At 36.9% G+C, this 13533-nt stretch overlaps 1 protein-coding gene across 1 annotated transcript in view; it reads right to left on the bottom strand.

Moving 5' to 3' along the window:
* The window catches only part of myo15b (myosin XVB), a 56912-nt gene that overhangs the window by 15365 nt on the left and 28014 nt on the right, over positions 1–13533 (bottom strand). The window contains exons 30-48 of the mRNA XM_058061327.1: positions 13146–13315; positions 11396–11468; positions 10899–11081; positions 10709–10818; positions 9082–9143; positions 8929–9013; positions 7651–7683; positions 7454–7543; positions 7275–7372; positions 5985–6176; positions 5771–5846; positions 4803–4901; positions 4387–4543; positions 4155–4245; positions 2926–3169; positions 2647–2753; positions 2462–2521; positions 2300–2375; positions 702–817 (exon numbers count right to left, since the gene is read on the bottom strand). Of these exons, the coding sequence (XP_057917310.1) occupies positions 702–817; positions 2300–2375; positions 2462–2521; positions 2647–2753; positions 2926–3169; positions 4155–4245; positions 4387–4543; positions 4803–4901; positions 5771–5846; positions 5985–6176; positions 7275–7372; positions 7454–7543; positions 7651–7683; positions 8929–9013; positions 9082–9143; positions 10709–10818; positions 10899–11081; positions 11396–11468; positions 13146–13315 (2122 nt within the window). The remainder of the gene's footprint in view (positions 1–701; positions 818–2299; positions 2376–2461; positions 2522–2646; positions 2754–2925; positions 3170–4154; positions 4246–4386; positions 4544–4802; positions 4902–5770; positions 5847–5984; positions 6177–7274; positions 7373–7453; positions 7544–7650; positions 7684–8928; positions 9014–9081; positions 9144–10708; positions 10819–10898; positions 11082–11395; positions 11469–13145; positions 13316–13533) is intronic.

The raw sequence follows: 13533 nt of genomic DNA, 5'->3' as shown, positions 1-13533 counted from the left end.
CCCCTAATTGGTTCCAGTAACGACCGCAGTCCCAAATGTCCCAAATAAAAGAAACATTTTCATAGCTAGAGCTGTTTATTAATATATAATTAATATATCGATATTAAATGGTAACTCTACAATGACATCTAAATTGGAGTTAGTCTCAAGTTTATCTTTACGAAACTTAGTGATTCAAATGGAGTTGGGAACAACAAGAAAATAAGAAGCAAAACACTAACCACTTCCACACAAATCAGGAGGAGGACATTTTTTTCACCCCATCATATCGATAATAATATTATAATAATATTCCCAACTTTGTTCTAGTAAAATTCCATCATTTTTCTTATTAGAGTCCAATAGTTTGACTTCACTCTCGCAAAATTACAGATGTTTTTACCAACAATTTCAACTTTATGACTTTATGGCATTGTCATCAATGTCATCAACTGTCATCAACCCAATGACAGCATTGTTAGCTAGCTGAAATTAACTTGTTTTCTCGTGTTATAATGCACAGAAAAGGGGACGAAATATGTGTTCATGTTTCACATAAGGATTGGGAATGGTGGGCAAAATTCCAAAAAAGTGCACTTCCCTGCAATTCTATTTTTTAGAATAAAAAAACAAATGACCCCCTGTCCGCAGTTTGGACACTCCTGTATTATGATAATATTTACATATGACTGTGCAAACATTTCCCATGATGCAAATATTACCTCTACAGGAAATAAGCGTGAAAAGTAGTTTTCCCAGTTGTCCCGAGCAGCCATGACAATCCTTTTCTTTAAGCCGTCGTCCTGGACGTCGCTCATAGCGCCCACGTTCAAATGAGCTAACGGGGGAAAATGGGAAAATGACAGTTAGCACATTTAAAAACCAAATAGAGAAAAAAGAATAGTGAGCTACGACGGTCCAGGTGATGTTACCAAAAACTGCTGATTACTAAAGAACAGAAAAAGGTAGAAACCAACTTTTTCTTCTGATGAAGGATGAGAGTCTAATCTTTCTTTCCATATATAGCCCGTCTAGAAAGCCCTAAAATACAACTTTCTGTGTGCCTTGAAAAATTATCCAAAATGTCGGGTACCGAGAGGGAATGAACGACTAAAAAGTCGGGGCCTGTCATCAATCTTCTTGTTCCTAAAATACAGCAAGAAAATGGGCATATTTCTATGGAAGCCCGTTTCCGCCACTGAAAAAAAAAATGGTAATGGTAAGTCGAAATAATGAGATAAAAAAGTCGAAATAACGAGATAAAAAGTCTAAATTACAAGATAAAAAGTTGAAATTCTGAGATAGAAAGTCAAAATTATGAGGAAAAAAAAGTCGAAAGAACAAGATAAAAAGTGAAAAGTTTGAAATGAGAAAGTCAAAATTTTGAGATAAGAAAGTCATAATGAAATAAAAGTCGAAATAAGACAGAAAGTCGAAATAACAAGATAAAAAGTCGAAATAACAAGATAAAAAGTTTAAATAACGAAATAAAAAGTCGAAATTTTGAGATAGTCAAAATTATGAGATAGAAAGTCATGATAATGAGATAAAAAGTCGAAATTACAAGATAAAAATTCAAAATTCTGAGATAGAAAGTTAAAAAAATATAAAAGCCAAAATTACAAGATAAAAAGTTGAAATTATGAGATAAAAAGTCACAATTACAAAATAAAAAGTCAAAATTCTGAGATAGAAAGTTGAAACAAGATAAAAAAAAAAAAGTCGAAATAACGAAATAGTCGAAATTACAAGATAAAAAGTCAAAATTTTGAGATAAGAAAGTCGAAATTGTGATATAGTAATTTCGACTTTCTATCTCGTAATTTTGACTTTCTTATCTCTAAATTTCAACTTTTTAATCTCGTAATTTCGACTTTCTATCTCGTAATTTCGACTTTATCTCAAAATTTCGACTTTATCTCAAAATTTCAACTTTCTTATCTCAAAATTTCGACCTCTCAAAATTTTGACTTTTTATCTCATAATTTCGACTTTCTATCTCGTAATTTAGACTTTCTTATCTCAAAATTTCGACTTTCTTATCTCAAAATTTCGACTTTCTTATCTCAAAATTTCGACTTATCTCAAAATTTCAACTTTCTTATCTCAAAATTTCAACCTCTCAAAATTTCGACTTTCTTATCTCATTATTTTGACTTTCTATCTCGTAATTTCGACTTTCTCAACATTTTGATTTACCATTAGCATAATTTTTTTTTTTACTGGAAGATTCAGCCTTCCATATTTTTCAGACATACTCGGAAACGGTGATTAATCATGATTAACACACCCAAACACATGCAAGTGTCAGAATCCTCACCAAGCAGATCCTTCATCTTCCTTCTTTCCTCCCTGCTGATCTTCACACAGCCGTCAGAGTAAGTGTCCCTCATGATCTACCAAAGCATCACCCTGAATTAGGAGCCAGTCTACGGGATTCCAATGGCAGCAGACAAATAAAGGGCTAACCAGCCCTACTAACCTGTTCACATAAAAGATTGAGGATGTATGGGCGGTTGAACGTCTCTTTAGGGTAAAAGACCTGGAGGAAAAAGATGGACGTTTTTGCCTTTTCCAAGACCTCACTTGACATTAAGATAAATAACGCTGTATATGCTGGGAAAGTTAGACAAATAGGAAGAGTATAAAGTTTGTAGTGTAGCTTACCTCTTTCCGTAGGAAGAGTTTTCCTGGCACGGTGCCGAAAGACAAATAAACACCAGGAGAATAAGGATGAAGATGAGAGTGGACATTCTTGTCATCGGGCATCATACCTAGGATGCAAGTGTGAGACATCACGGTGCCGTTAATAAGACAGGAAGTGACATTACATAAGTACATAGTATGCTTAGTATTCATTAAGGTTTGGTCCAGCACTACGCACAGAAAGTCGAGAATTTCTTGACACTGGAAGTAATTCAGCGATAATGATGGTGGTGAACTCACTAAGAAATGGAGCAGCAATGCTTGGTGGTTCAGGGATGGTCGCCGGAGGTGGTGAGGAGTCGGGGGGAGGAGGTAGAATGGGGCGAGAGCGCTGCGAGCCAAATAGGTCTTCAAGCGAGCGTTGTTTCTGTCTCATGTTGCTGGAAACGACACGGCGACCCTCAGAGGAGGGAGGAGAGGACTGCGGGGATGGAGTACTCGTAGGAGACGGCTTTTTCGCTGCTGGGGAGGCCACCCACTGCTTCTGCAATGGGGGGGTCACAAAAGCATGCAATGATGAAATATGACGAGATTTCTCCTTCAGAAAGGCCGGGAATAATAATAAATACATCCATCACTGAATCATTGGAAATCAACTCCAGTCTTGGTGGGTGGAGGCGGGGCCATTAGCATACACACACAGAGTGCAAGAGTGTGTAACATAGTAGTTATACTAGTAGATTGCAATATTCATTCATTTTCTACCGCTTATCCTCACCAGGGTCGCAGAGTCTATCCCAGCTGTCTTTGGGCAAGAGGCGGGGTCCACCCTGGACTGGTGGCCAGCCAATCACAGGGCACATATAGACAAACAACCATTCACACTCACATTCATACCTATGGACAATTTGGAGTGGCCAATTAACCTAGCATGTTTTTGGAATGTGGGAGGAAACCGGAGTACCCGGAGAAAACCCACGCAAAACCCATGCAAACTCCACACAGAGATGGCCGAGGGTGGAATTGAACCCTGGTCTCCCAGCTGTGAGGTCTGAGCGCTAAACACTCGTCCTCCGTGCAGCCCCGATGGCAATATATCATTGATTCATTCATTTTCTACCATTTTTTCCTCATGAGGGTCGCTGGGGTGCTGGAGTCTATCCCAGCTGTCTTCGGGCAAGAGGCGGGGTACACCCTGGACTGGTGGCCAGCCAATCACAGGGCACATATAGACAAACAACCATTCACACTCACATTCATACCTATGGACAATTTGGAGTCGCTAATTAACCTAGCGTGTTTTTGGAATGTGGGAGGAAACCGGAGTATCCGGAGAAAACCCACGCAAAACCCATGCAAACTCCACACAGAGATGGCCGAGGGTGGAATTGAACCCTGGTCTTCTAGCTGTGAGGTCTGCACGCTAACCACTCAACCACCATGTTAATATATCGTCATATAGTATTTTTCACTGATCTCGTCTATCGTCTCACCTCCCTTTTTTCTATCATAATGAAGTTTTTCCTCACCTTTTGTTGCGGCACTGGTGCTTTTTGTCTGAGTTTGGCCAGAGCTTCCTGTTTGTGATCCACCTTCTTCACAAACTGCTTGGAAGGAGCTCTGTGAAGTCAATCGTTCAATCAGATATCGTCATATCAAGTTTACGCCGGTATAAAGATGACAATGGTGCCTTTGTTTGTCCATGTATGTTTACTCTTGTACACATAAAGTTTGGATACAAAACAAGAAGGTTGTCCTGACCTGACAGGCTCAAAGTTTTTGGGTTCCGGTTGGGGTCGACTGTTGAACTGTCTGATGATTTCCCGAATGTTGGAAGTGGGCTCAGACCCTTCCTTAGGGGGCGGGGTTGAGGCGGTTCGTTCTGGTTGGCTGGCAGGAGTGGAAGGAAGCGCCTTCACTGAGGCGGTGAAGGGAAAATCAATAGAATTATACTCGTCTCACAATAGATGAAATCAATAGCAATCTTTCATACATCACGACAACACAAATACAAGAAGTATCTTTCTTCACATTAAGATTGACAAGCTCGGCTTTTATGATGAAATGCGCAAATTTTAAAATGTAACTTTCTTTTAAGTAATGTTAAAAAAATAAAAAAAAGCAACAAAACGATAAGTGGATATTTTGATATGATTTGGTTTTAATTCTGTCCTTACCTTTGGGTTTAGGTGCTGTGGGGGGAGGGGGTGGGCGTACTGATTGTACGCTGTGTTGGGAAGAGGGGGTTCCCTGTGGCGCCTGAGTTTTAGATCCACCTTGAGATGCACATTGAGAGGGAGGGTGAGTGCAGTGGGAAGAAGACTACAACTGTTCAGGTCACACGTTGGGTTGCCAGTCATACACACACACACATATATATATATATATATATACTATATCCGCATATATATATATATGCACATATATATACATACGTATATATATATACATATATATATATGCACATATATACATACGTATATATATATACATATATATATATATATATATATATATATATATATACATATATATATATATATATATATATATACATATATATATATATATATGTATATATATATGCACATATATATACATATATAAGCATATATATACGCATATATAAGCATATATATATACATATATATAAGCATATATATATATACATATATATATATATATACATATATAAGCATATATATATATACATATATATAAGCATATATATATATACACGCACACACATGCACACACATATACATATACACACACATACATATATACGTATATATATATGTATAAGCACACACACATATATACACACACACGCACACACATATATACACACAGGGACATATATACATATAGTTACACACACGCACATATATAAACGAATGCACATATATACATATATATACATATACAAATATATATACATATACAAATATATATACATATACAAATATATATACATATATACATATACATAAGGAATCAATTACATTTGTAAAATATGTTGAGGGTCATTTAAAAAAAAAAAGGAGCCTCGGCCAGCAAATGGCCCACAGGCCGCAGTTTGCACACCCCTGAAACAACCAATACAATTGCCTCCACGGTGATTGCAATGCATGGTTCTACTCACCAATATTCTGGAAATATTGCCGCTTATCGGTAAAAGATGTCGGCTTGGCTACACTTTGTGAATCGACTCTTGGAGGCTGTTGAAGGACCAAACATACAAGATCTTCTAAGGGGGGTCAGATTAGCATTTGGTACACCAGGGTACCATTCGAAAGGTTTTTGGTCTTTTAATGAGATTGGCATCAGCATTGGAGGCAAGTCAACATTCCACTTACGTCATTGGCCTTCGGCAAAGGTGGACCAGGTGGACCAGGCTGGGCTGCAGGTGGAGATTGGGGGAGGGGCGTGGGTGTCGTCTCCCTCAACCTCTGCTGACGTTCCTGCTTCCTCTCCTGTTCCCTCAACCGCTGCTCTTCCCGTGTCTGCTGCTGGGATAGAGTCATGGCCTGCATGGTCATCTGCTGAGCCTGTGGAGAGGAAGCAGTGGCAGTGACAGGCAGGACCAACATTTGCATGGAGGGGGTGCAAAGATCACATTCAGGTGGGGAAATAAGTTTTTGATCCCTTGGATTTTGGAAGTTTACCCCCTTCAAAGATGTGAACAGTCCATAATAAGTGGGAGGTCTGATTTAGATACCAATCCAAAATCTGACTTAGTACTCGGTGGGGGAACCGATGTTTGTTGTCGTTGGGCGGCGGGGGTTGGACACATCCCAGGAGGAGACAAAGCAAAAACATGGAGGTGGTAATGATTATGGTTATGGTAATATTTCATTTGAACATGCATCAGATTACAATTGAGTGCATCCCATAATCAGTTCACAGTTCCACATGTCCAAAAGGAGTAGGAAGAAGCAAAGCTTATTAAATCCTACCCCTCCATCTGGTACTTTTATAATCAGTAACTGTTACATTTGTTCACTTCCTGCTTTCCTAATATAGTCTACAGATTTTTTTTATTTTTTATTTTTATTTTTATATATTAGTATTTTTTTATTTTATTGTATTTACTTGTATTTATTTTTTTTAATTAATTAATTTTTATTAATTAATTATTTTTTATTAATTAATTTTTTTTATTAATTTTTAATTTAAAAAAAATAATATTCTTTTGTCACGTACCGAAGTACGAGGTGATATGAGCATCCAATGACATAATGGGTACCATAGTAAGTGTCAATATAGTGATATATATAGCACATCATGACTAGATGAGATGCTAACACCTCCATGTTGAACAGCAGGGATGGTGATGTCAAAGTATCTTACTAATACTTTTCTTGGTTGACGATGCTCCCAACTCCCTTGACATCATCAACCACTTACTTCCTGGTCATTCTGGGCTGATCTTTCACCTTTCCTACAATCATCCTTACCACACTCGGTATCTTGCATGGAGCTCCACAGCTACACCAGTTTGTCTTCAGTAATATTCGGAGTAAAGCCTGGTGACTCCTTGGCTTAAAAAATATTTTCAAATACTTCCTAGGCCGATATATGAAAACCATCTATGTGATCAAATACTTATTTCCCCACGGTTTATGTTATTGTTGTGTTTCCCCAACCATGAGAAGGGCCTGCTGGTTGATGACTGCTTGCTGCGTCGCGGCCATCTGCATGGGATCGTTGATGGAGGGGACGGCAGGCTGAGGCATCATCATCCCTTGCGGATATTACGACAGTCAAGGGGGGGGGGGGTAAGGGTTAAATAACAAAAAAGAAGAAATGAAAACTCAGACAATACCTGGCATGGTGTGCATGGCTGGCATCAGCGGGGTTGTACCATAACTTGGGATGGTGGGGCTGACTGGCATTCCTTGGGATAAACCAAATCCTAACATCAAGATTGAATACGGAAAGATAAACGCTGATTTGGGGTGGGTGGTGTGCTGTCGAGTGGAATGTGTGTTGGCCCATCTTGTAACCCACCACATCACTTACCCATAGGATAGCCTGGCATTAAAGTAGACATACCTGAAAAACAACAACCGTAGACTGAAAATGATGATCTCAGGGAAGAAGTACATTTGAAACACTTCTATGCTAGGACTACGTTAAAAAGCCATAGCATTTCAGTATGTGGAATCAAACTATGGAATGGATTGAGTAAGGACCTCAAACAATGCACAACGATGAGCCAATTCAAGAAACAATACAAGCAGTTGATGTTTGCTAAATACAAGGATGAAGAGTCTTGAACCAGTCATGATGTGCTATATATATCACTATATTGACACTTACTATGGTACACATTATGTCATTGGATGCTCATATCACCTCCTACTTTGGTACGTGACAAAAATTAAAATTAAAATTAAAATTAAAATTAAAATTAAAATTAAAATTAAAATTAAAATTAAAATTAAAATTGAAATTGAAATTGAAATTGAAATTGAAATTGAAATTGAAAATGAAAATGAAAATGAAAATTATGTAAAAAAAATTAAACTATATTATGAAAGCAGGAAGTGAACAAATGTAACAGTTACTGATTGTAAAAGTACCAGATGGAGGGGTAGGATTTAATAAGCTTTGCTTCTTCCTACTCCTTTTGGACATGTGGAACTGTGAACTGATTATGGGATGCACTCAATTGTAATCTGATGCATGTTCAAATGAAATCAAACCATTACCATTACCATTACTAGCACCCACAGTTCAGGTTTAGGTTGAGTTTAGGTTAAGGTTCAAGTGTCCCATTTCAGCATTTCAGTATGTGGAATCAAACTATGGAATGGATTGAGTAAGGACCTCAAACAATTAAAATTAAAATTAAAATTAAAATTAAAATTAAAATTAAAATTAAAATTAAAATTAAAATTAAAATTAAAATTAAAATTAAAATTAAAATTAAAATTAAAATTAAAATTAAAATTAAAATTAAAATTAAAATTAAAATTAAAATTAAAAACTACATTAGGAAAGCAGAAAGTGAACAAATGTAACAGTTACTGATTGTAAAAAGTACCAGATGGAGGGGTAGGATTTAATAAGCTTTGCTTCTTCCTACTCCTTTTGGACATGTGGAACTGTGAACTGATTATGGGATGCACTCAATTGTAATCTGATGCATGTTCAAATGAAATTAAACCATTACCATTAAAAATGATTTTCTATAACAATATTATTCCCCTCCATTTTATTGAAGCACTACAATGGACTCTTGAAGAAACGTCAGCTGAGGACAGTTCTTCAAGGGGGTATAGTTCGTTCACCTACCAGGATTATAAAAACCAGGCTGCATGGGTCCAATGCCGCCTCCGCCTCGCATTCTGCGGTTCAGCATAGCGACTCTTTCCGTGTCCTACACAAACACACAGAGCACAGATCAGAAATACAAGATTATTATTCAATGACTGCAATGCTACCGACCGCGTGTCCTCGATCCAGGTCAAACAAGTCATCAACGTAGGCGTCCATCTGTCGACGACGGCCTGTAGGAGACGGAGGAAAGAAGTGTCAAAGTCAAAGTGAACGCATCGGTAAGGAGTTAACATTCCATCTTCATGCAATGCAGGTATTTGTTATTGTCATTTATACAGTGGTACCTTGGCATGCAAGTCTTTTTTTTTTCGGTAGGTGCTGGGATGATTTTTTTTTTTTTTAGTTCCCAGCAGCCAAGGACAGCTACTTGTGTCAACAAAAACCAAAATCGTACCTTTGCTCACGTCTACATAAATGAGCATCCGTCGACACGCAACACAGACATAAATTTCTCATCTAGGAATGATGACATCATGGTTTTACAATGACTAAACAATTAGCATAGCTTTTAGCTGGATGGCAAAAAATGCAGGAGGACATTTAGGCCAGACTTACGTATTACGTATATTCTATTTTCAATAAACCTTCTACTGATAACCTTCTACTTTTCTATGGAAGCCCGTTTCCGCCACTGAATAAAGAAATTATCCCATTGGTAAGTCGAAATAATGAGATAAAAAGTCAAAATTACGAGATAGAAAGTTGAAATTACAAGATAAAAAGTCGAAATTAAAAGATAAAAAGTCAAAATAACGAGATAAAAAGTTGAAATTACGAGATAAGTCAAAATTTTGAGATAAAAAAGTCAAAATTACGAGATAGAAAGTCATAAGATAAAAAGTCGAAATTACAAGATAAAAAGTCGAAATTACGAGATAAAAAGTCAAAATTACAAGATAAAAAGTCAAAATTACAAGATAAATAGTCAAATTTACGAGATAAAAGTCAAAATTACAAGATAAAAAGGGCAAATTACAAGATAAAAAGTCAAAATTACGAGATAAAAAGTCAAATTTACGAGATAAGTCGAAATAATGAAATAAAAAGTAAAAAATACAAGATAGAAAGTTGAAATTACAAGAAAAAAAGTTGAAATTACAAGAAAAAAAGTCAAAATTTTGAGATAAAAAAGTCAAAATTATGAGATAGAAAGTCATAACAAGATAGAAAGTCGAAATTACAAGATAAAAAGTCGAAATTACAAGATAAAAAGTCAAATTTACGAGATAAAAAGTCAAAATTACAAGATAAAAAGTCGAAATTACGAGATAAAAAGTCAAATTTAAGAGATAAATCGAAATTACGAGATGAAAAGTCAAAATTACGAGATTAAAAAGTTTAAATTTTGAGATAAGAAAGTCAAATTTATGAGAAAAAGTCATAACGTCTACATAAATGAACATCCGTCGACACGCAACACGGACATAGCCAAGAAAAACGACTTAAGTAAGCTGGAGGGAAATTTTAAATTTCAAGGCACTCGCAGCATCAACAAGTCCAAATGAATTTAAACGGACATCCAGGAAGTGGACAAATGTTGAAGATGCCATCATCGGTTATTCGGTTATTGCTATTTTATTACTTTTATTCAATTAAAAAGGTTTTTTATCTGCAGAATTTAAAGTCTTTAGTTCCAATTGGAATTGCTTTGTCTCTCTGCTGTCGATAAGAACATCAACAACAGACAGATGCAACCATGTGATGTTCTGAAACAAATCAAGCACACCTTACGTACCTTCCTGTGGATACTCTCTACCCCAGGGGGTCCCCTGAAAAGGGGGCAGGCCCGGAGCTTCCGTGGCCGGTGCTGGTGGAATGAAGTCATCAAGATCGGTAACTGGTGTTCTTTGGAAATGACCGAGAAAGCAAAGCCGTGGAGATGAGATGTTCCTGGGTATATCCAACTACTATCCTAAATCTTTTACCTGTCTCCTTGACCACTGAATAAGTAATCAGACATGGTTGAGGAGGGGGTGCCGGGCGGGGGCATGACTTCTGCCTCTGTGGCCGCCAGCAGATCCATGACCAAGTCTGAACCGGCTAGATCAGACCAGCCGTCATCCGCCAGAAGAGACACAGACCAGCCTTCTGTAGCCTCTGTTATGCCCCTGTGACAAATATATGTCAAAACCGGTCAGTGTCCTGCTGGGATTCTCAAACTGCGGTCTGGGGAACCCCAGTCGTCCATGAGACTAATAATAATTGACTGAATAATTCAAGTTATGGCGCATAGTTCAAGTGCATCACTATGAATATGAACCATGTAGTATTCCTTAGACACACAGTTCATGTACTACGTACAGTTGGCTATTAGATATAAAACAAATACAAATGATATGTAGTAGTACTCTATGTGTATGTATGTGTCCATGCACGACTTCTTCTTCCACTTTTAAAGCCTGTGTAGTAAATCTACTGACACCTGGCATGAAGAATCCACGAGGCCACCTCTTCCCCCGTGGTCCAGGACTCCACTTCAGTTGTCCACTTCTCATCTAGGAATGATGACATCATGGTTTTACAATGACTAAACAATTAGCATAGCTTTTACCTGGATGGCAAAAATGCAGGAGGACATTTAGGCCAGACTTACGTATTACGTATATTCTATTTTCAATAAACCTTCTACTGATAACCTTACACTTTTCTATGGAAGCCCGTTTCCGCCACTGAATAAAGAAATTATCCCATTGGTAAGTCGAAATAATGAGATAAAAAGTCAAAATTACGAGATAGAAAGTTGAAATTACAAGATAAAAAGTCAAAATAACGAGATAAAAAGTTGAAATTACGAGATAAGTCGAAATTTTGAGATAAGAAAGTCAAAATTATGAGATAGAAAGTCATAACAAGATAGAAAGTCGAAATTACGAGATGAAAAGTCGAAATTACAAGATAAAAAGTCGAAATTACAAGATAAAAAGTCGAAATTACAAGGTAAAAAGTCAAAATTACGAGATAAAAAGTCAAATTTATGAGATAAAAAGTCAAATTTATGAGATAAAAAGTCAAAATTACAAGGTAAAAAGTCAAAATTACGAGATAAAAAGTCAAATTTATGAGATAAATCGAAATTACGAGATAAAAAGTCAAAATTACGAGATTAAAATGTTTAAATTTTGAGGTAAGAAAGTCAAAATTATGTGAGAGAAAGTCATAACGAGATAGAAAGTCGAAATTACAAGATAAATCGAAATTACGAGATTAAAGAGTTTAAATTTTGCGATAAGAAAGTCAAAATTATGAGATAAAAAGTCAAAATCATGAGATAAAAAGTCGAAATTGCAAGATAAAAAGTCAAAATTACAAGATAAAAAGTCAAAATTACGAGATAAGTCAAAATTACAAGATTAAAAAATCAAAATTACGAGATTAAAAAGTCTACATTACGAGATAAATGTTTAAATTTTGAGATAAGAACGTCAAAATTATGAGATAGAAAGTCGTAATAACGAGATAACTCACGACACCAAATTTTGACTTTTTATCTCGTAATTTCGACTTTTTATCTCGTAATTTCAACTTTTTATCTCGTAATTTTGACTTTTCATCTCGTAATTTTGACTTTTCATCTCGTAATTTCGACTTTCTATTTCATAATTATGACTTTTTATCTGAAAATTTTGACTTTTTATCTCGTAATTTCGACTTTCTCAAAATTTTGACTTTTTATCTCGTAATTTTGACTTTTCATCTCGTAATTTCCACTGTTTATCTTGTAATATCGACTTTCTATTTCGTAATTTTACGACTTTTTATCCTGTAATTTCGACTTTCTATCCTGTAATTTCGACTTTCTTATCTCGTAATTTCGATTTCCCTTTGGGGTAATTTTTTTTTCAGTGGCGGAAACGGGGCTTCCATATTGTACCACAGTCCCCGATTGCCTTAGTTTGGGGGTATTGGTCATTCTTACCCACCTTATCCGCCAATCTAATCTATCGCATCAAAGATCTGAAAGTCAGCCACTGTTCCCTTTTGCTCTTCGAGACGGACAGCTGACAGTCGAGCTAAAGCTAAAGCTAGCTGGTGCAAAGACCAAAGCTACTGTGGTGTTTTGTAGACGTGGTGGAAGTTCAGTGGACATAAAGGACGGGGGCGGCTGGTGCCCGCAAATCGGAGAGTGTATTCCATAAGGTATTCTTAAAGGGACAGTACAGCTTTTCTCTTACCATTAAATGTATAAACATCCACAGCCATGGCGCCTTTCCTTTTGTTGGAGGTCCACTCCAGCTGGGTGGGTGGATAAATCCGGGAAGCGGGGGCCGGGCGTTGCATAGATGTGAGCAGTTTGTGTTGGCACAGTGAACGGTATTCCATGGGTGCCTGGTCAGATATATACCTGGGAAAGAAATAGTGGTTTTGAATCCATAGGGTGTAATATGACATCATAAAATAATATCGCCCCGCTCTTTGGAGCTTTAATAGCTTCAAGTCTTCTGGGAAGGTTTTCCATAAGGCTGAAGAGCATTCATCGGAATCATTGACCATGTATTTCCTGAAGCACATTTGGGAGGTTATAAGGAAACCCATTCCACAAAGGTCTCTGTGCACTAGACA

This window comes from Doryrhamphus excisus, chromosome 22 (assembly GCF_030265055.1).
Source record: "Doryrhamphus excisus isolate RoL2022-K1 chromosome 22, RoL_Dexc_1.0, whole genome shotgun sequence".
NCBI lineage: Eukaryota > Metazoa > Chordata > Actinopteri > Syngnathiformes > Syngnathidae > Doryrhamphus > Doryrhamphus excisus.
This window is presented reverse-complemented; position numbering and strand designations above follow the sequence as displayed.